General features: G+C 37.7%; 1 protein-coding gene across 7 annotated transcripts in view; it reads left to right on the forward strand.

Moving 5' to 3' along the window:
- CDK14 (cyclin dependent kinase 14) overlaps nt 1–24004 on the forward strand; it is a 346858-nt gene that overhangs the window by 247714 nt on the left and 75140 nt on the right. For all 7 annotated transcript variants that reach the window (XM_071428970.1, XM_071428969.1, XM_071428973.1 and 4 more), the window contains one exon: nt 2320–2466. In XM_071428970.1, the coding sequence (XP_071285071.1) occupies nt 2320–2435 (116 nt within the window). In that variant the 3' untranslated portion in view covers nt 2436–2466. The remainder of the gene's footprint in view (nt 1–2319; nt 2467–24004) is intronic.

Below are 24004 nucleotides of genomic sequence, written 5' to 3' on the forward strand. Positions count from 1 at the left end.
CAAGCACAATGTATGCAGAACACCAGAGGGGAATTAAAACCACAAAAAATACCTCAGGGTGGTATTTTTAATATGAGAATTTAATTTGTAATTTCACAGATTAAGAATTTTGGCTGCATTAATCCTTTTATCAGCTCACAGCAGGTTATTTGCAGAAGCATAACCATAAGGCGATATTCATTGGCAGAAACACGTCTTTGCATAACGTTAAACATCAGGAGCAGTGAAACCTTTTGAAGGGGGGAGAATAAAGATGAAAAATCATTATATTTTAAAGCAAGGTTCTTCTAAATGCCTCCAGTAAAATTTTGAGTTACAGAAAGACTATTTCTGTGTCTAGGAGATAATCATTATGAAGCATAAATCCAGATGCAAGAAAGGACAATCCCAGTATCAAATACTACAATCGTTTCTATTTAGTATGACTTGGATATACTTGTAAACATATTTACAAAACAAAGAAGTCAATACTTTGGAGAGTTGAGAAAATGTTTACTGTGTAGTGAAATTACCAGTTTTTGTGATTCTAGTTCTTTTTGCTAATATTTTACATCAAGAAACACTACTGATAGTTTATTAAATATAGTTATAAACATATTGAGTCTTTATGTAGAAAAAAATTAGTGCTTTCTAATTTGGACACCACCAGCGATTTTGCAAATCTCTGTAGTGAGTAGTATTCATCATGGAATATATTTTTGTCTAATGCTGAATTGTAAACTTTGGGATTTAGCACTTAAAACAAGGGAAAGACTCATATGTGGGTAGAAAAGCAAATGGGGTGAATCAGTCAAGTGATTTTCTATCAGAAAATTGTTTCCTCAGAATCACAATATTTCACAACAGTATGGTGATTCTGCCTACACTGAAAAAGTAAAAATGAAGTGTTTGACTTTCTATTCTGGTTTTGACCTTCAGTACTATGTATTTGTATTCTCTGTAATACTTTACAGTATATTTTTTTATTAGGGTTTATTTTAAAAATGTGTGCAAAGTTAGTTTATGTGAGAAGCACAATTTTGCTTGTCTTACTTGGTTTAGATTCAAGTCAAGGCATAATTTCAGTTGGGTTGGAAGTTCAATTTCCAGATAAGCTCTGTCTAAAAGGTAGCCACTTTCAGTTTTTAAAAATAGTACATTAAAAACATGAGAGCAATGCAGTTCTGCTAAAAATACCTTGTCTAGGAATACAATGCAATTTATGATGCAGCATAGCTTTCATTCATCTGAAAATTGAGCAGTAATCTATAGATGAATCCCTTTTACTAAATATGGGTACTTGTTATTTTCTATTAAAAAAAAAAATCATTCCTCCTGCTTTTCTACTTTTATATTTGAGAGCTCATATTCATTTATTTGCATAAAATATCTGTCATTAACAATGTGTGTTACCAAGGATAACAGAATAAGAAATGCAAGTTGAGATGTTAAACTGCAGTGGGAAGGTCTGTGCCTAAAGCAATAGCCAGGTCTTTTAAAGACATATAGATGAAAAAAGTAGTTCCAGAAATTTACAGATATGCCAGTTGTTAGTGCAAAAAAGAAAACTCTTATGGCCCTGATTAGTTCTTTAACATTTCCCTGTGGAATCATGCAGTGGCAGCTCTCATGAGGACATTGTTCAATGGAGGTTTGTTTTCAGGATATATTAAAAGTCATTGATTTTTCCTCATCAGACTGAGGCATCCTAAGTAAAAATGACTTTTCATATTATCAATATGTTAGTTCTTAACCATTTGCATTTGGACTGTGATTATTATCATCATGTCTCCCAATAACTGGTTGCTTGGTGTGACATTGAAGTCGTCAAGGTTTTTCTAGCTCATGAAAAAGGGGAGTGCTTCATGTAAAAGATTTTTGAGTTCTTGGGATATTTTTGACAAGCCTAGTTGTCTTTGGTAATTCAAAAAAAGAAAGTCAAACTAGTTCAGTTCTACTGATTCTGAAGATGTAATATGCGATATCAAATTATTGAAAAACCTTGCTGCATGTTTTACCTTCCTATTTCTAAGTTCTCTCAGCAGGAATTTGAAAGTGGAAGTTATTGATTGTATGGTGGTGTAGAGGACAAATAAACACACACAATTTGGAAAGAGGTTTTTTTGAAGTTGTATGCAGCTAAGAATGTTTGCACCATACAATTTCCATCATAATGCATTCAGCTTCTTTCCATTCAGATTTTGTGCAGTGCTTACTGGCAGAAATAGGTGGTATATGTATTTAATGTGTTGTGTTTATAATATATATTAATTATTTTTAAATTACTGCTTTTACTGCAAAAAGAAACCAAAGTTTCTGAACTGACACTCTTTTTTACAGTGTCTTCTATTTTTACTGTCCCGAATGTAAGATTACAGCCAGAGACTGGAGAAAGCATGAGAGCCTTTGGAAAAAACAATAGTTATGGCAAAGGTGTATCAAACAGCAAACATTGAAGAATACCTATGTTCACAACTGATAATGCAGGTAAGAAGTGATCATTGGAAAGGATATCTTTGAAAATGTTCTTCAGTTATCTTTAGAGAAACAAAATACAAAACTCAACTGCATGTCCATGTGCAGGCTGATACTCTGGTTTTGCAGTTTTACAGTCCACATGAAGAGTGTAAGCACTCAGGAATGAGTGACACTGACCATTTGAAAACACTGCAGAAGTTGGTGCTGGTATATTCAATAATAGTTTGCCTTTAATTTGGACTGATACATTTTTCCCCCTGGTAAAATAGGAAGAGAGAAAATACCTCTTGCAAGTTCTGTTGTTAAATTTTGGAGCAAGGAGGAGAAATTCTATGATTTAAGGTCCCTCACAACCCTAACCATTCTATGATTCTGTTATTTAGTAGGTTGCAAGTCTTGGTAGCAGAAGGATGTTCATGATAAAGAGGTGCTGTCATGTTAGTGATTATGATCTGTGTCACTGGACCAACTAATACTAGTTTTTTTCAACCACTGTTATTCAGCAGTGAAATAGTGTGCAATATGACTTCTGGTATTTTAAGAGCAGAGCAGAACCTGGGAAGGCCAGGTGAACAGAGAGGCCACTCACCAAATTACAGCAAGGGGAAGGTGGAGTTATATTGTGGCATTAATTGTCTTCTGCCCATATGCAGCAGCCCAGTGTTTGTTGAGAGGGATTTAACACTTGGCAGACTCTTCCAGATTAGCAGTATTTCTTTATATATCTGCTTTGCTTATTATGCTTCTCTAAATCATTTCATACCACAGTCTTTCACAAAACACCTTAAGAGCAGATTCTTTTCATTCAAAAAATCAAGGCCTGCCTTTTTTTTTTTTTCTTGTTTGTTTTTAAAGACAAGGTTGCTTTTGCATGTTGAGGCCATTTCAACAGTTTGTTACAGAACTTCTGGGAACTGAGATAAATGCACATGCTGCTCATCTACCTATTTGAAGATATGGTCTCCTATAAATGTAGTTGATATTCACATGATATCTATATTTAGCTAAGTCTGCTTTATACAATATCAGACATAACTTTCTCTAATGAATTACATTTGGGTTTACTGTTGTATGCTTATGTAAAACTGGGTTTTTTAACCCTGTGATGTTGTAGAGTCTTTGCCTGACAGGCAGTAACTACTGAAAAACTGGAATGAATAGATTTCGGTGCTGACAGCCTGCCCCAGTTTTTGCACAAGCTCTTCACCAACAAACCATTTAAGATTCTCTAATGTCAGAAATGAGGCTGCCTCAGAGCAGTCTGTTTACATCCTTATTGACAAGCTAATCCCTACTTTTTCCTGGGGCTGTGTCCCTGCAGACATCTCTTCAACCTTGTCTGTTCTAACGTGACTTATCATCCATCTAAAGTATATTTAGAATGTGCCCATCTGTGCTAAAGACCTTTTGTGTAGAAGCTTATGTACAGAATCTCAGTTCTCATGTACAGAATCTCCTTTCTGTTGCTTCCAAATAAATGCAATTTTTTTGTTTATAAAATATGCAATGGAATGTTTTTGCAAATGTGCATGTAAAATAGTGCAAAAGAACCATTGGATAATTCTTACTGAATACCTATTTGAGCAGGTACAAATTACTGGTTTAAATTTTTATATGTTTTTATGAACAGAAAGAGAAAACCAAATCTACCCTCTACATACATCACTGTGCTGTTATGGCTGCTCAACCACAGTTTTACTACAGAATAGCATGTTCATTGTGAAAGGTCTGAAACCACTTGGCAAATGTTGTGATGTGTACATATTGATTACATTTTTCCACTGTGGCTTGGGACTTTGTTGTGTTAGGTGCCTACAGTGCAATAACATATCAGCTCCCTGCTGTAGTATTTGACTTGTGCCATGAGATGGGGACTGGCAGGTAATCCTGGAAAAGTATTAGGACCAAACAGAGGTCCTTGTACCATGTGGAGAGCTGGAGATTAATGACATGAAACTAAAATTCATAGGGAAGTAGGAGAGCTGTGGACATGAGATATGGATTTGAGTGAGGAATTATTAGAATGGGTGGAAACCTTTAAAGGGCTGAGACTACCAAGCAAGCAGAGGTGTGAGTCAGTGTGGAAAATGAAAGGATTTGGGAAAAGAGACTGGAGTTTTGGTAATGTGAAAAGAAGATCTGGTGAATGGCAGGTGGCTGTGATTTCAAGCAGTAGAGTAGTGACTGGCAAGCAGGATGTTCAGTCAGTAAAATGGATAAGTTGTGAGTCAGTCACTCTAGCAGAAGATTAGAGCTGCAGTCAGCAGGAGCATAGCATTAGGGAAGGGGTATTTATTACAATATATTCTCTCAGAGTCTCCATTCACAAGGCTCAGTGAAGCAAAAGGATGCATGAATAGCAAAAGGAAAGATAGCAGTAGCTCTCCAGGGCCATGAAGTTGACAGGTGAACAAGGCAAGTAGAGTTAGAGAGATGGAGGCAAACAGTACAAGATGTTAAAATGTCAACAAGCATGATCACATAACATCCCAACTTGTGGGATAAAGAAAAAATAGAAGGGGCAAATATTGCAAGGAAACAGATCTGATTATTTTTAAAAACCCAACAAACATAGCAAACAAATATTTCTGTCTTGTCTCCTGGACAAGGTAGGCACATATGTGTTTCACTCAATTTTGTGGGTTGACTTTACGCATATATAGAGGTGGCAGGGAAGTTAGGAAGGGCTGGAATTTTGAGGTATTCCAGTATCCTTCAGGAAGCTGTGAAAGAGAAAAATCTGTAGATAGGTGCTCACTAAATCCTCTAACGTGTCTAAACGAAAGGTTTTATTTTTTTATATATTTTTATGCATTTATACATTGTAAAGGAATTTTTTAGAGAAACCCACAAAAAAGCATGAAGAAGGAAACATCTTCAACCACCTCCAGAACCTGGTACTGAAGAAAATTCTAGTCTTATGTCTTTCTTCTCTTCCTCCCTCCCCCCTAATTTCCCTGGCTTGGGGGTAAAATAGGAAATAAAATTGAGAGACCCAATAAAGGTGTTGTGCCAAATCTTTCTGTGATAAGAAGTTATCACCTCCTGCTCTTCTCTCACACACTTGCTAGATGTTACTGCCCTGATAGTGCACCCACTGAATTAAATCCACTTTTCTTTAGGGTTTGGAAGGCAAAAAGATTAGGGGAGGAATGACTGAGACATCATCTGCTGACTTTGGGAGCAACAGTCTCTAGCAGATTGGTGATGGAGAGGGACTAAAGGCAGTAAATTTTTAATTGGCTCCATCATTGATTAGAGCTGGTCTTAAGCCCTCAGAAATTGGTGCATCTCTGAAAATTTCTGCTGTCTTTAAAATACTGTAGTGCTTCAGCTGCCTGTCTACAACTCATAAATCAACTTACCACTTGAAAAAGCAGTAGCCTAGGACATGTTAGATAACATCTGTCAGAGTTGGACTACTAATGGGGTCTTTGTAGGCCACACTGTGTCATTGTCTTGGGCTCCAAGAAGAGACAACACATTTATTCCAGGGCCCATGGGGAAAAACCTGACATTTGCACTTAGCAAGGTCAATGCTGAGGCTGCTCTCTACTGGAGAAAATTAGCAAATATGTGGTAATGAGCATCACCACACAGAGAAAAATCTGTCAGCACTGAATTAGATGGGGCCTTTTGACCATATCTACAGATCTTTAAAGTTTTGTGATAAAGCAAAATGTTTTTATTTTGTGCCTGATGGTCTCCATTGATTTTTTTTTCTCCATGGGGAAGAAGCATCTCTGTGGAAGCATTCCTCATCTCTACATGTCTTGTTGAGTTATACTGTATATACTAAAGTCATCCATCTTTAGAGATCTGTTTTATTGAGACAAGAAACTCTAGAGCTCTGTTTTCATTTGGCTAGTGGAATACATGGCTAAAGCTTGTTCCTCTCTGGAAAGGATGAGTCAAATAGTAATTGAAAAGACAAGGCATTACCTGATACCAGATAGCACGTGATGTTTTCTTGTGGTGATTTATAATCCCCAGTTCCCATTGGTGGGCCAGAGACACGAGATGTGTTTCTGGCCTATTGTCTGCTTCCTGGAGCCAGCAGGGACAGCTTCATTCAGGATGGTAACACCATATGCTTTTAAAGTATTTAACCTGTATTACCATAATGAGATCCCCTGGCTTTCTAAATCTCTTTGACAATTCACTGAAGCAAAACAAAAAGTGGCCTTTATTTGTATTGCTTCACCACATGCACATGCATCCCAGCAATCCTGAATGTCAGTCACAGGGTGCTGAATTCTTTCTTCTGTGTCCATTTAAGCCAGCAACTGACACCAGCCCAGCCAATCGAGGGGAGGATGGCGTCATTCAGGCCAGCTCAGCTGTGCAAAGCAGAATAAAGCTGCAGAGGTGACAGTTACCACTCTAATGGCAAAAAGTGCTGGTTATTTGGTTGCTTATCACTGGGAGTGTTCAGCAGCACAGAATCATTATGGAAAATTACCTTTTTCTCTTTGCTAGCTAGAGAGGCGACTGTTGTTGCATCCCCATCCAAATAGTTTCATTTTTGTTTGTCATCCTCAGTTTTGCATTTATAAATTGTTTAAGAGTGTCTCTTCAGCCCTGCTGTGTGCAAACATAATTTTTGCCTGCCTTGCCCTAGTCAAGCCACAGGGAAGCTGTAGTCCAGCAGTGTGTGTGTCCAACAGTCAGTATTGAAAAGTAATTTTCATTCACTACTCCCCTGAATTTACTCTGTTCTGGGTATCCCAATGTTGCTAAAACACTGTGGAAAACTATATACTGTGCATCTAAGTCTTCATCTGTGCAGTTTCAGGGGATAAAACTGTAGTAATTACAGTGGAGAAAGGTCTGCATAAAAGAGAAATTCTAGACTGAGAGACTGCAGATCAGCCAGATTTTGTCACTGTTGATTTAATCAAAAGCTCAAAGTAGCCAGTAGAGCTTTATATGTGTGAAATCTCAAAATTCAGTGTAAAACCAGATTGGGAGAGAAAAGCAAAGCTATAAAAGCACAGCAGTAGCCAATTTAATTTTTTAATGCATTTTTTTAATAGATGGATTCAGATAAATGTGTATAAACAGTCATTGTGCTGCTGCAGTTGAAAAGATGGAAGCCTAAGCACTGAAGATGGGAGGTTTAAATTTCGCTTGCATCTTTTAGTGCCAGACAGTGTCTATACATGAATGTTGAGGGTCAGTTTAATTATTTAACTAATACTGGATTTGCATAAATTGGCTTTCCTGAAAAGGCTAATAAGATGCAGTTGTGGAGGGCAGCTGAAAGCAATTTGGGTTTGAGTCCCGTAATGACAGTACTAAGCAGAGTTGAAATTGTAACATCAACTTTGTAAAATGTTAAATTAGTATTAAGCTGTGAAAGATAACTGCAGAATCCAAGATATTTTTTGGCTCTCTAGTACTTTTAGTGCCATTATTTTCTTATGTTAACAACATAATGGCTTTATGAGACTGTTCCAGCTGTGCTTTACTTAATACTGAAGAATAAGATCACCACACTGCTGGAATATACCCTAAATATAACACACAAGGGAAAAACTCCAGGCATTGGTCTACATTTTCCTTGTGATATCTATTATCTTATTTCTATTGATATAAAATGAAAGTTATAGACTGAATTTTGCCCTCTATTCAACCATAAAGAAAATCCCCTCATATCTCTGGACTCTGCACAGTGGGTGAAATGGACTGGACTGAGCAAATAGCTGTCCAGTGCAAGGCTGTTTTTGTATAAACTGCCCATCTGACCTAAGTGACATGTGGGGACTGAGGATGGAAGAACTGTCCCTCAGGTCCCCAGGTATGCCCCAGTAAAGGAAATCCACCACCCAATCAAGGAGCTCATAAGGCTCAGACAATGTTTATTGGTGTTTTTGTGTCAGTACTCTAACAGGTCACCTTGTCTCTTGTCATGTGAAATGCAGTCCCTTAATTGCACTCCTTGTAAGTAGTAGAATGCACAGTCTCTTGATTTTCTTTATAAAAAGAGTCAGTAACATAATGCACAGAGGTATGGAAAGTGAATTGGGAAGGATGGTCTCACTAAGGAAGCTAAACAGCAGTCCTGATGAAAGCCTGTCCAGCCTGGAAACTGAAAGCCCAGGAGAGCATCTATGCCTGGAAATAAGCACACTGAAACAAGTAGGCATGATCAGGATTTCTAAAATAATGGGAGTCTCTTGAGGAAAGAAGAAAGAAAGAAGGAAGTAGAACAGAGAGGGGAGGTCTTCACATTTTATTGTTACTTACTCCACTTGGTTGGACAAGTATTTAAAACCTCCATTGCTAGGAGATACTGATTTCTTCCCTGCAGTTATATACTCTATGTCATTTGGTGTGAAAGTAGTGCCTACATATTTATTGACATTATTTTTTTAAATTGTAATGTGTCATGGCCAAATCAGCTTCAGAGCTGGCGGAAGGAAAACAAAGTATTACTACTATTATGGATAACTTTTTGGAAGGACAATACTGTATTTCCTTGTACTATGGCACAGTATGGAGCCTATTTTCAGTTCATTTCTAATGCATGATAACTTGCCTTCAGCACTGTGAAGATTCATTTTCAAATAATTTTTAGTGTAGAGGTTTGTAATTTTACAGTCATTTATGCGGTAGGAAAGATATTAGTGATATTTGCATGAACTCATGTGCTCAGTTGCAGTGCTGTTTGTTTGCTCATAAATTTAGGAGACAAAAGGCGGAATCCTCTGTGCCATAAGTGTGCTATATTGCATTATTAATATTAGGATAGCAAGCAATTCCCACTAGACAGTCTTTGTGGTCTGTTCATGCTTAAGAAGTGTCTGGGCATGAAAGGCCGTGTGAGTTCCAGTGGGCCGATAGTCTGGGATGACATTTGAATGCGCCGAGGACAATGTCTCGATGACAATGACTGGGAGGGAGGCAAAGGCGGGGCTCCACTCTCCCTGCTCTCCCATGGACAGTCACCTCTCCTTTAGGATTATTTCCTCACGTGACTCCTCAGTTAGGCTTTGTCTAAGAGGAATGTGGAACCACTGGAGGGGAGAAACTGAGGTTTCCAGACAAAGCAGAGGCTTCCAATGCTGACACACAGCCCATAACCCAGAGAGACAGCAAAGCTAATGAGAGGCATTGCCTCTCAGGCACCATTTGCAGCATTCAGAGTTCACAGAGCATTTTACTTTCAGCCAAATTGCAAACAAAAAAATGAAATTTTGTATTTCCATATACCAGAATATTTTCTGTGGAGGACAAGCTTTGTGGTGCCATTTTTCATCTGTAGCTTGTATTGCCTGATTATCCAGGAAATAAACAAAGTAAACTGACCACTGCAATACTGGGTATTAGGGCACCACCCATTAAAGTAAATGTGCACTGAATACCTCTAGTTGTGGGAAGATTCTTGCCTTAAAATGTAACAATAGTTTAAAACTCAGCTAATAAACTATATTTATTTATTCTTCCCCATAAGTGGGATGAGGATGGATGTTTTTCCCACATCCTCCCAGTGTTAACTGTTAAGTCTCAGGAGGAAAACTCAACAAATACTAAATACTCATTTAATAAAGATATCTAATGTAGAAGAATAGTCCTGGAACAGCATCTTTGGATATTTTAAGAAGCAGAAACAAAATTGGGTATTTTCATAATTTTTTGGTCTGTTATAAATTATTAATGTTGTTTTGGGTCATATATGTATTTTGAATGAGTAATTATGGGCGATCATTCTCTGCCATTAGTAACCTAGATTTTAATTCTGTACAGCCACTTCTGCAACCCTCTTTCAATATTAATATAAAGTCTAATCATGCACTATATTTTCTGACTTTTTTATTGTAACAGTAAAATCACAACCTTTTTATTTAAGTTTTCTCCCTGAAATTTTTATTTTACAATTGTTTTTAATACCTTTCTTGTTCGGTCTGTGCATTACACGTGTACCAAAATCTTATAGTTAGCTTATAGTCTGAAGGGAAATAAAATCCACACAATTAAATCTCTCCTTGTGTGCTTGAAAGATTCAGCACTGAGTAATCTGTCACATCATAAAAGGAGGAAAATCAAAACAACTGAGTCATTATCATGACTGTGCTTGGTTTCAGCCCATGAAGTGACATCTAGACTCTGCAGATACTGTATTTGTTGTTTTATGTATCTGTGTGCAAACATTTGTTGATACAGAGGTGTAAATGTTGCCAGCTTTAAATTAGGTTAAAAGTGCTATTTATGGCTTACATCAACAACAAAAAATATTCATAATCATCCCTAGGTGAAGCTTCTCATTTAACGAGCTTACAGCTCCTAATTAATTCTGTAAAGAACACCATTTGGCAGAGCAGAATTATGAGGTTTGCATATTGATAGTGGCAGGGAAAAATATATCTGTTTTCTATTTATACGGTAAAATTAACTTCTGTTCTTTTGAAAATGGCACATCTCAGAGGTATTGCTTTCAAAATGGTCTCAGGGTGTTAAGAAAGCAGTAATAACAGCACCAGGCATTCCGTTCTGTCCTAATTTTCCCACCAGTTTTTCAATGTTTCAGCTGTCTCAGAGACTTAAAGTACTCTCATTAGGTCTCTGCAGAGGCTGCCTGTTCGCCTGCTCCATCACTCTCCCGAGCTGCCTCTCTCGCTCCCCCTCTCCCACTCTCCCCTTTTTTTCCCCTCCTGCCTTGGGAGTGACTGTGAAGATCATTTGCTGGTGTGATTGGCAGGTTAGAGCATTCGATCAGATGAGTTCCTCTTAGTGCAGGTCAAAAAGGCTGGTTAGCAGGAGCTGTCAAAAAATGCCAGCAGCATTCGAAATGGGAAATGTCATGACTTCGAGGCAGGGGGTGCCACCTGGAACAGAAAGCCCCCAGCTCATTAGCAAGTTACAGGATGCAAGCTTAACTGGAGGGAGCAGAGGAGGAAAGATAATACCCAATAGGGAAAATTATTGTGAAGTGGAATTGATTTCATGTATAATTTGTTTATCACTAGAGGGGACAAATGCTGTCCTCCTGACATGTGCGGAGGAGTGTGGACTATGAATGAAGCAATTTAGCATAATCTCCAGGTTGAGCTCTGGATTTAAAGAATGCCAACTTCTTTCTTCCCAGCTGTGGAAGTGATCAGGTCATGTTGTATTAATTTAACCTGACATACTCTCAAATGGTTTATCTGGGCAATTTTAGCAATTTAACAGAACACAGCAGATATGAGCTGCATTCATTATTAACATGGGGCAGTGGTTTGTCTTCTGGATGAAGTGGGGTTGGGGGTTTACTGCAAGCTGCTGTTGTAAAAAAGACATGTTCCTCTTGCAAGTTGAATTATAAAAGGACTCATTTTTAATGCTTAGTTGGACTGCATAAAATCAGAATGCAATTTCGGTTTCATGATATAATTTTATTTCCAAGAAAACCTACATACCCTTAGAAAGTATGGATTTAAAAATAAATAAAGCATTCAGGCTTACTGTATAAAATTTAATCTGAAATGAAGACTACAGGGTCTGCTGCCTGTCAGGGACTTATAGAATGCACATATAAAATATCAGCATTACAAAATGCTTAGTCTTCTCCAAGATATCCTGTAGTGGTAAAATTGCAGGCAAACTCTTCATCCCAGGCAGTTTAACAAGCTCCTGGCTATTAATATTGCTAACCATTCACTTGCTTCACTGGTCTGTATTTTAGTATAAAAGGCATATTGCATATCAGCATATCAGTAGAAATGGCTGCATAGATTTTTCTCTTCTTCCTCCCCCCCCCCCCCAGTTTTTTTCAGAAATGTTAGGAAAATAAGATGAGGTCATGGTACCTGCCAGACTGCTTTATCATGGTATCTTTGTGCAGCTTTTTGTCTAGCTCTGCTCCTCCTGAAGACAATGGGAGTATTCCATGGACTTCAATGGGAGTAGAGCTGGCTCCCTTATCAAAACTAACATAGACACAACAATACCATCTCAGACTGAGAAAATGGGACTTAAACGCTGAAAGGGCTCCTGAGAACTATTTTTCAAACTGTATCCTTTCTTGTTAAGGAATTTTGTCTTTCATATATTAAACTCTTACTTTTCTCAGAAGTTTGGAGCTCATGCTTAAGCAGTCTCTTGGTTGGGTCCTGAGGAATGTTTGCTTACTGTTCAGATCCTTGGCTTTTTTCAGCTTTCATTTTCTTCTATCAAAGTTTTTAAGTTGGTAATGGAGTAGCTAGCATTTGCTTTATTGAGTAACCACAGGCTGTTGAATTTCCCTTTCTCCACTGAATGTGAATCAGAATCAGATTTTTAAAAGGAGTTTCTTAATCAAAATATTTGTACAGAGGCTTACAGATGAGTGTTTTCTGTTTGGTATTTCATGTAAAAAGCTCAGATTAACAGCCTGATAGTTTGCAAAAAAGAAGTTACTAAAGCACCATAAAAAGGGCATTCTTTACCTTCCAGATACCTTTTTAGTGTTAAGTTCTTTCAGATAGGCTCTGTGAACACTGGCTGCTGTAGTCTGCCCTAATGAACACACAGCCTCAGTCCTTTGCAAGGCTGAATAAAGAGAGCAAAATATCAGAATAAAATATCAGAATAAAATATCCTCTGTGCAGATTCTGTGGTAGAATTTTTCCCACCTTGTGCAGCTCTGCAGATGCCCAACTAGTATTTAAGCATTTAAGAAAAAACTGGAAACAAATTTGAAAAGTTCAAAAAGTATTCATTACTTAATGTCTGCTCTGGTACTTTGTTTGTGGGAGTGATACACATTTAAATTATTTGTATGGAGTTTGAAAATAAGGCTTCTGTTGGGAAAAGAGAGTAAACTGGGAAATCTCCAAGTCTGTTAGCTCCATGGACAAAGGGTAAGGATCAGAAAGCACTGGGCAGACCTGCTAGACTTTAACCCTGAGGTATATTTGAGGGATCTGTGGTGGCTGTAGTGTCTGTCTGCATCTGGCAACAGCTGCTTGGACATGAGAAGGAAGTTATGGCTAGGAAATCTGGCCGGTGCAGATAAGCTCTTTTCTAGAACTATGTGTGACACAGGTTAGAGACCTGTGTATGTCCTAGGTTCATGACCAAAGAAGGTATCACTCAGAATTAGAAAAAGCAGTTAAACAACTAGTATTTCCCACATATTTACATTTTCTGCCAAGAAAGAATTGTAGTCTGAAACAGAAGAAATAATTTAACCATTACTCTTCATTTTTTTAACCAGCTTCTTGTTTTTCAAAACTGACAGAAATATTTTCTTAGCTTCTAGGAACTTGATAATTCAAATGAAGAATAGTAGTCAGGAAAGCATTGGTAGTAAATTCTTTACTGACCCTCAAAACCTACTATTCCTGCAGTTGTTTGTCGTTCACTCAAATCCTGATTTCTCTATTCTAAATAAATACTGGTTTGTTCCTTGACTCTCTAGGGGAGGTCAGGCAGAAGCAATGAGTGGGGAAATCACATATTCATGATCTGATTTTCATATGTTTTCTCCCCCAAATTTTTGAGGAATCACTGGAACTTGCTAGTGTGTGTTCTGTGAAGTTACCAATCTTTGTGAATCACTTTTTAGGTGAGAAGACGCTCTAACACATGGTCCATATTCCATCAGTGACTCCTTTTATCATTACTTGTGTATAAAAGCACTTTCTCTATGAATTGCCTTTGTCTTTTTAGAAGGTGGGTATGTTGAGAGTGTTGGAAAAATTGAGTGAGCCCTGAGGTCATCTAAATAACTCCATGTAATGTGAGCAGGTGTTGATGAAATCTGGTTCAATCAGTAGCATTTCAACTTTTGCTTTATGTATTATATTTCAAATTAAATAGAGCAGTATAAATCAATCCATAAATTGAACCTGAGATTGGGTCATACCACTTTTAAAATGTATGTGTGTAGTTCTTGACTTTGATATCATTCACTTTTTAATCTTCTTTTTCATTTGGGCTGCAGTAAAAGGATATATCTCTAAAAATGATTTTCTAAGATTTTGCCTCTCCACATGTTGAGTCTTTTTACTAAAGACTATATTACTATTATTTAATATTTACTATATTAAATATCCCACAAATTATTTACATCTATTACTAAATCTTTAAGGAGGTGCATTTAGATAGATTGAGCATATTGACGATTTCTTGACCTGATCCTGTTAAAATCCTTGACCAGGAACTTTGTGCGAATGTTTTGATTTTGATTTTCTTAGTAGCTGGAGCATTGCTTTTGCATCATTAACCCTTGCCATCTTTCCTCAGATGACATAAAAGCTGAGATTTTCTGAATTGTCAAGTCCTGGAGTTGCTTTTCTCTGTGTAGGCTGTCCTCCTCTCCCCAAAATCATCTCCAGATTTTCTGGAAAACAATGTTCTGTACCAGCTTGTGTGGTATGGAAAGTAGAATTGCTAATGAGTCACAGCACTGCTCCTGTCACCAGACAGCAGGACAGGCATCTCTCCATCCAGATGCCTAAATGGAGGGCAGAGAAACTGTAGCACACCTAGGGATTTAGAAAGATGTTTGAAATGTGCCTCAATGGAGCAGAGGGATTGAGAAACTGAATTCTCTTCCCATGAGTTCCTGGGGAAGGGAGGGAGAAAACAAAATGCAGTCTAAACACATGGGCCCTCATAGAATCATCAGAGTTAGAAAAAACATCTTCAGGGTCTGGACTGGAGGAAGCAACACTGGGCAAAAAAGCAGGTGAGAAAAAAGGTGAGATCTGCAAAGCTTCTTATCTATGTGGTGTTTCTCACCCATTTTATTTTCATGGAAACAAGCACAGCTTCTTGCTAACAAACATCAACATTTTCAGCTCATGTCTATTGAGAGATGCTCTGTTTTAAATTTCTGTTGTTAATCCACTGTGTGTTGTGATCACAATAATGCACAGAAGTTAAACAAACATCCCCCACCCCCAAACCTCCTCCCCTAAGAAATCAAAATCCCAGACCACGATGATAAAACAGATCATTAAGAGTTTCAGCAACAGCCTGTCAGCTTGGCTCTTAGTGTGTTTTTCCTGCCATTAAAAACCATATAGATCCACAAATTTGATATAGTCTAGACAAAAAGGGAGGGGGAAATGATTTTAGAAACATTTTATCCACCTTACTTTTCAACATTAAGATTCTTTTTTCAGAACAGTGTTTGTACTCTGGTGTTTGAATTTAAAAAATGGCAGTTATAAAATTCTTAAATATTTTGCAAGCTTAAAGCAAATGTAGTATATTTGTAGATGGATGCTACAAAAAGTGAAAACAGGATTGTTAATATGTGAACATAAGCAAAATGAGTTGTTACCTGACCTTGTTATCTGAAATTTTGCTGTTTCTCTTCCTTATCTCTTTCTTTGTTTATTGAGTTTATTTGTTACATTATGCCTGAAACAGTGAATATAAAATTCATAATTCACAGATCCTACTCACCTTGTTCATGGAAGGTCCTACCATGAAAAAAAAGGTCAGACAGGAGCAATGAGTGGGAAAATCACATATTCATCATCGGATTTTTATTTGTTTTCTCCCCCAAATTTTCCAGGGGGGAGATTCCAGGAGAATCACTGGAACTTGCTAGTGTGTATTTTGTGGCTCTGGCAAAATGCTGCATAAGAATAAGGAACCTCAGTGCTGTCTGTGTTTGGCCCTTTTGGCACAGTGTTAACACACACTCCCCCAGCACACACATACACACCCCTGGCCCTGCCATGCATTCTTTGCAAAAGCCAGTGATTTCTTTGCTCCTGGTGCACATCCAGATGGAAAGGAGATTGGAATGTGGAGACACTTAGCTTTGTTGTCTCCTGCTCTTGTATATGCACTATGCACATTTATGATGGAAAGGTGTCCAGTAGGTCCCAAACTTTCTGAATGGCAAGAGAATTTCAACAGATGCAAAGCCTAAAGGTAAACAGAGAGTGCTGTCAACCCTGCCTTCATTTAAATGCCAGAAAATGGATAAGGGCAGAATTGAGATCATATTTTGCCTTTTAAGGTAAATAATCCATGTCAGAGTCCCAAAGCTTCCCATCTCAGCAATGATAAACATGAGCTGGATCTGTCACACCTTATGCCTGTGAGACCCCACTGCATGCAGTGGGTCATGGTATATGTTTGTGTTGTGGGGAGGAGGGAGGAATAGTGTGTAAAGTGCTTTACATCTGCGTAACTTGAATATTTTATGTTGTTCAAATACATGTACTCCGGTGCTAATGGAAACAGAGATCACTTATCACCATATCTAAGGAATTAGAAATGTATATTCATGACTCCCTGTTACCCAAATAGGATGTCCATCATTCTGCATTAATGGCATAGCTCTATTCTACTCATTTCATTTTTCTTTATGTTTTACCCAGCTGAATAGCTCAGTGCTGCCATGGGGTCCTGTATCGTATGGCAGACTTTGCCTTTTGAACTGCCCACATCACAGTTTGCTGCAGCTCCCTATCTCCACCGTCATTCTTTTTCTTTACTCTAAATGTTTCCAAGGAGGAAGAAAAGAAAGAAAGAAAAGATTAAATAAAAAAAAAAAAAAAGGTGGGGGCTGGGGGGGAAGGAGGGGAGAAAGAGACTGCTGTGGAAAAATAAAAGTTTAAAAGAAAACCAGAATGAATGCTTCACTTGTTGGCTTTTAGCACAATTACCATACCTTAGGAAATATGCAGGGAATAGTTAATTATGACTAAATGAGCTCCTTTTAGAGTTCATGGCAGGCCCCAGCATCCAACTGTCAGTGTTGTGAAAGATTGAATTAAAAGGCTGCTCCCCCTGTCAGCCGATAGGATGGTCTGCTGGGGGAAAACAGACAGTGAAAAGATAGCTGGGTTAGAGTAGCCTCAGCAAGAGAAACACGTTTGGCATTTGCATACTGCTCCTGCAAAGGGCTTTAATCCAAAGAAAGGAGGAGATTTCAGTATTGTCAACCAAGGCTTTGTTCGGTGTGAAGAGCAGAAGGAAATCTGATGAAGGGGCCTTTCTGAAGCCCTTGCACACAGACTGGAGGTTGTTCTAGTAAAGTTATGTACTTTGGGATTGTTTACACACTGTTGTCTGTTTGAAGATCTCCTAAACTGGAAGACCCAAAGTATTCCTCTTTGCTAACACAAAAGTGTGGAATTTGTGTGGTAAAAATTACTTACACTGCAGACCTGAACAAGTTCTTTTCATTATTTTCAGAAAATACCCTAAAGTTCCTTTTTTTGGTGTAGACCAGGTCCCCAATACTTCTTGGCTGAACTCATATATCACAAAGTTATTTCAGACTAAAAGAAAAAAGGGAGAATTATGTTCTCAAAATGCAGAGAGCACAAAAAATAAGTTACTCTTCAGGCTTGAGGCAGACAAAATCTTGCTGCCTTCTCCAGCACAGTTCTTTTTTAAACAAGTAGACAGTTTCGTACCAGCTAAAAACAGTGTTTTGAAATTTAGTTGGGGTAAAGTGTTGTGTCTCTGCTAAAATCTCTTCTGTACTTTCTAGTTTTCTTTTTCCTCACCTGAGAGATGAGCCAGAAGCCTCAAACCTCTTTTTATTTAATCTGCAGCAGACCCAGTCCATGCCTTAGAGCTTTTCCAGCTAAAATAGCTGATTTGTGTTTAAAAAACCCCAAAACTATTTAAAGGTGGTGGCAGGCAAATTGCTCCTCCTTAGAATGACTATCCACTTACAGTGTTTACTGCCAGCTCCCAAGGTTTTCACATGGGACAAAGAGCACATCTCAGAGATAGGATTAATATTTAGGGACCAAATAGGTCATCTAGCAGCACAGCACCTGAAATAGATGACTTTTGCTTTTTGTTGCTGCAATTTTTTTTTTCTGTGTGATTGTCATAGTCTTAATGATTTTAGCTAGTACTGAATAATTTATTTGGATGGTAATACTCACGGAAATGGTGTGTGTGCATGTGTGTGTATACACACACACACACACATATACATACAAACACACATATGTAATGCTCTCTTGCTCTATATTTATATATATATATATATGTATGCATGATTTTTTTCTAGAAATGTGTCTGTACATACTTAGCTCATTTTCTCATCAGCTTTGTAACTAATAGTCATTGTAAAGCAACATGTATTTATCGGTAATGCTTTGTAAAATATTAGGGTGAGCAATATCCTGGCCTGAATAGAGCTTGAATTTTCTCTAGTAAAAGAAGTACTGTCTTTAAGGCTTGGTGAAACTCTGGGAAAGAAGATGAAGCAATTTGTAAGATACCAAAAAATGATGCTGGGTATACCTGTATGGATAATATATTTGTGCTTCCTCTGCAGTCGCTTAACAGTTATAATTAAAGGAAAAAATTACAATCCTGTTAATATTAATAAATGAGTCCACATATGATGAAATTTGGCTCTTGGTTATACATGCTCTGACTTGTTTGGGCAGGTTATTTTTAACGTGAAATGCTTCTTTATGCTCACTCAGAGACAGACATTGATGTTTCAGCTAAGATTTTTTTTTCCAGCTAGTGATAAATGTGAATCATTTAATACTTAATCATCTGTTAGCCTTATTTTCTCCCACATGGTTGTCATAAGTTCTCACAGAAACACAGGCCAGAAACAAGTCTGCAATCAATAGGCCACAGGGCACCTCCAATCCTCAGATTGTTGGTGCAACTTGCAAATCAGTTGTCAGAAAGGGGAGGTGGTTGATGGAAAATGTGCCATATCCTGTTGCTTGCTGAGCATTATCTGGATTCAAGAAAAGCCTGAATGAATTTCAGCATCTCCCTTTTTCTTCCACCCTACAAAAAGCTTGAAGGGGAGATCAAATTTTGGTAAAAACAGGAGCTGAACTGAGGTGTCAGTTGGCACTCAGTGTGCAGTTCACACCTTCTCTTATTAGTTTAATTTATTCCTTAAAGCATTTACCTTTTTCCACCTGAAATGAGCAGTAGAAAATGAGGTACAATATTTTACAAGGGTTATTTACCAAATGATATTTACTGCTTGGAAGCATAGCAGTGCAATCTGTAAAGCAGTTTTTGACTGCCTAAAGAGACAAGCAGCTTGAATCCAGCCTGGTATAATGTAGTATGCAATTTCAAAACAGTTACTTTTATATCAACTCATAAGTTTTTATTGCTTCATAAGAAAATTATAGCATCATCCTACAGTGCTTAGCTCCTCTAGGAGATAAACTCCTGTGACTTTCTCATGTGCTGGCCATCTTTGTGCAGCTTTCACTGGTTATAAAGAACTCATAGTCCAAAATACTGCTGGGAAAACAAGGATGGACCGTGGTAGTAATAAACATGTCATTTAAACCTTACAGGAAAATGAAGGTGGTTTATTCAAACATCCCTTCTAAAGTATAGCTGATGATAATATTTTAGTAACACAAAGAGGGAAATCTTCTAACGCTCCCATTCCTGGGCTCTGTTCCCACTGAAGGCAGCAGGAGCTGCACATACAGATCCAGAGGGCTTGCAACTTGAATAGCATCTAATATGGAGTTGAACAGTTTTTAAAAAAATAGAAACTGGGTTCACTCCAACGCTTGCAGTCTGCGTGCAGTGAAGTGGTGTTTTCACTTTTCATCTCTTGCTCTTTGTTTCACAGCACCGGTGCAATCTCCAATTAGAGCCCACCCTTTGTTAGCAGCAGCCTCATCCCGCTCTGGGTTTTTCCTGTGAGAAGCGTGTCAGAATTTGGGGGACTAAATATCCTCCTTTGTTGGAGAGCTTGTCAAGCACCGCGCTCTGCCCGCTTTCCCACCAGGAAGGTCAGGCCGCTGGGGGGCCGCTCTATTTTCTGAAATGATCCCTACTGTCTGTCCATGCTGTCTGACAGATTGAAACAGTTGTCTGTGTCACTGCTTTCAATGCTTTTTAAATGCCTCACTTTCCTTGAAAGATGTAAAATATGTCGGCAGTGGGGGGAAAAATGTAAAAGGAACTATATTTTTCCTGCTTAAAGAAGCATTGGGTTTTCTTTTCTAAAGTAAACTTAATTTTGTTTAAAATATAAGATGACTTAGGGGAAAAAAAAAAACTAAACACCAGCTAATCTGGAAGACTGGGTAAGTCACAGCTTACATACACTATTTCTGAAGCTTCATTTTAAAACGAGGGCAATAAAATTATTAAACACACATTCATTCAGTAGCTGAAGTAAAATAGTAAATTTTCTTTGTTCACTTATAATTCAGTTTAATATATTTTGATCTGAGGTATGTATAAAGCCTGAAGAAATTGGTACTATGCTGAGCCTTCAATACTCTCCAGATAATTGAACTAATTAAATCTTTACCAACATTAACACAACTCCAGCATTCCTTGGACAGTGGTTAATTATTGCATGAACATGGCAAGCTTAAACTAAACAGATGAAAATAGAATCCTGTGGAATGGGTATTGAGTTTATTCTTTATTCATCTTTTGATAAGGTTTAATTAAAACTGCCTCTCTCCATTGTGGTGAGAATGAATGTGCTTGTTTTCTTAGTGAAAGCCAAATTATTCACTTCAGCCATGGTTCAATAATCAAAGGGTTTGCAAAGTTTTGGGTTATATTGTAGCTGTGGAGATATAATTGCTGCAATTCTCTATGAAGGCTTTATCTTTTTATTACATTGTCTTTTATTTTTTACTTTATTGAGTAAATTAGAGCATCCATTTTCTGATTCACTATTTTAATGTGCTTTAAGCAGGACATTTTTGTCAACAGGGAGTGAGCTGATGACAATAAAATTTAAAATAAAATATTGTTTTTAATAATTGGAAGGCAAAAAAATAGTTTCCAAAGAAATCTATATTCCAGTCTTTTAGAGTAAAACACAAAGTAAAATTCATGTACGTAGCACATAGCTGTCTTTATGAAATGCTGAATTTTAATAAAGGACTGGTCATTTATTTTTATGACAGTAACAGGAGAGTGGACATGGTGACTCCCCATGTTTATACAGTGGCTAATTGATCACTGAGCAAAAATTGTTGAAAGAAACAGTGATGGCTCATAATGTTAGAATACACAAGATTGCAAAGTGACTTGAGCTGCTTACCTTGTGTATGACCTGAATTCTTCAGCACCAGTGATACAATGGAAAAACAAATCCTTGAGAGATGTGAAACTTTGAGCAAGAGCACTGGGGTGCAACTGAAAGAAAATGAGAAGCGTTTGTGAGTAGGTATGCATGCATGCAGACTGGCATCCCTTGTGTTGCCATGGACTTGCCTTTCCACTTGGAAAGCTGTAGATCTGAGCTTCAGCTCTCGTTGCAAATTCACATGAATTCTTTGAGAAATAACACAGCAGGTAGGAAATGGATCAGTGTTCCTTTTAAAGGAAGTGTCCCACTCTCTTTTCATACAGTTCTGCAGGTGACTTCAATGGACCACCAAAAGGGTCATAGGACAAATTGCCCAGTTTTATTTGCATTCTGGTATCTCATTCTGATGTGGTTTGGAATGAAATCCTGGCAAAACCTTGGTTTCCTGACAGACTTTTCCATTCCCATTTATAAAATATTAATTTCACTTTCTGTGATTTATCAAGCAACTATGCCATTGTTCTGTCTTGGGCTCATGTTGTCATTAGGGGATTCCAGGCTGGCACAGTGGTTTTGATTTAAGGGAGGAAAATCTGTTTCCTTTTTATTTTGTTATTCCAAGAGTTGTTTCTTTTAGAGTGAATTTCACTGGGTAATAAAAAATTTAAGACTGTGAGTGCACCAAAGGCAAAAAAAAGCTGAGGAGGGAGTCTCTTGAACCATGGAGTTGCACTTAACTGGTAGTGCTTTCTCCTTTTTGAGTGGTAGTGTGCTGGGTGCATGTCATGTGAATCCAGAGCTATTTGGAGTCACTGGACAAAGGGCAGTCTGCTGGGAAGCTGCAGTCAGAAATGTGTTGCTCATGTTCTTTGTCATGGAGGAACAGAATCTGAGTCCCAGCTGATACTGTTAAGATACTGTAGGTGCAGCCATTTACTTAGACTTTATTGAAGTCAAGATTTGGTCTGCTCTATTTCTGGAGGTATGGGAATGTGCCCAATCTGGAAAAGGGCAACCCTGCATGTGAGCTGTGCCTTGAGTGTGTGCATATGGTCAGTCCTGTTCTAATGGTGAAAGTTGTGTTCTACTTCCCTACTAACAGAATTTCCCTCCTAAATACATTAAATTAGGTCATCTCTGAGACCAGACATCCCCTTTAGTTGTTTGGGGTTTTCTCCCAAATAGACCTTACATATTTTGTGAAATTTATTTTTATTTGGCATGAAGAAAATAGATGTGGAAGAACTGTTAATTTATCTGAGCTCCTTTGTGCTACATTTTGTCTTTTAAAGCATTGGAAATGCATTTCTGAATTATTATAAGGGCTTTAATATATTTAATATGAGTAACACTCTGTTAGAGGTGTGTTTACTGCACAGAAAGATTTTCCAGCATTTACTACAATTATGCCATGGTCCCACAGTCATTGAGATGGGGTCTGTGCACTCCTGCTTTCCCAGCAGCACAAATTTGATCTGGATTGAGAAGGGATACCTGATCTCATTTGAGCAGAGTACAGTGGCTCCATGCTGGTTACTGGGAACCACCACAAAGCCTGCTGGTTCAAGGTTAACCAATCAGTTTAGGGGTTTTTATCAGATTTGAAACAACAGAGTAAGATTGCACTGGGTCAGCATGATTTTCACTCAATCATAGGAGCTTTGAAGCTGGATTTGTAGCCCTGTCACACATACTTCTGTCAATCAGATTTTCCTGAACTCTTAACTGAAAAAAAATAATCTTAGATTAAAATAATTTACATTAAAATAATTTTGCTTGATAATTTATTTTTAAATTGTGATAATAATCTTGAATCGCATAGGAAAAACCTGATGTCCTGGAAATTAGAAAAGGTTTCTAGCTGGGGTTGCTGAAAAAACTGCTTGCTTAAGAGATCATAATCTAATCTGAGTAGATTGAAAGATTTGAAAGTATCTTCTTTAAATGTGAAGAGAGAATATGTTGCATATTAATTATTTATTTTTATATGTGGGTTAATACCCATTAGCGTTTTTGTTCCTCAATTTGACAGCTTTGCATATCATCCTTAACTTAAGGAGATTCTTTAAAACTTTGATAATACCAGGCATACCATGTGTTTATTAAAGAACTTCTCAGCCCTGCCCTGCAGTCATTAGGTAAAGCATGCCTTCTGAGGAGCAAGAGGACAAAATGGACTACTGTGACTTTTCACTGCATTGATTCATTTTGATGTAATGTGATTAATTTTTTTTTTATCTAATGATGAGACTCCTTCCTGTTTATCAAAATTGCTACATAAACAAGAATAATTCGGCTACCTTCCTTCATTTTTTTTTTATTTGGCATAAAAGATCCAGGAGTGCAAAAAGGTGATTCCCTAAAAGCAAGCCCAGGTATAATTTACAGGGCTACCACAAAGAAATCCTAATGACTTGCACCTTACCAAGACCATCATTAACTTGCCTCCAGCCACAATATTTATATGGTAATACATTGTCATCTTTGCTATCAAGTACTACTTGATCCAATACAATCTCATGTTTTCTTTTCTTTATAGTTGCTATGTCATGGTGATCAGTCTGTGTATTTGCTGTCAACTTTGTTATTCCT

This window comes from Agelaius tricolor, unplaced genomic scaffold, assembly GCF_023055355.1.
Source record: "Agelaius tricolor isolate 1412-34295 unplaced genomic scaffold, bAgeTri1.0.p SCAF_6, whole genome shotgun sequence".
In the NCBI taxonomy this organism is placed as follows: domain Eukaryota; kingdom Metazoa; phylum Chordata; class Aves; order Passeriformes; family Icteridae; genus Agelaius; species Agelaius tricolor.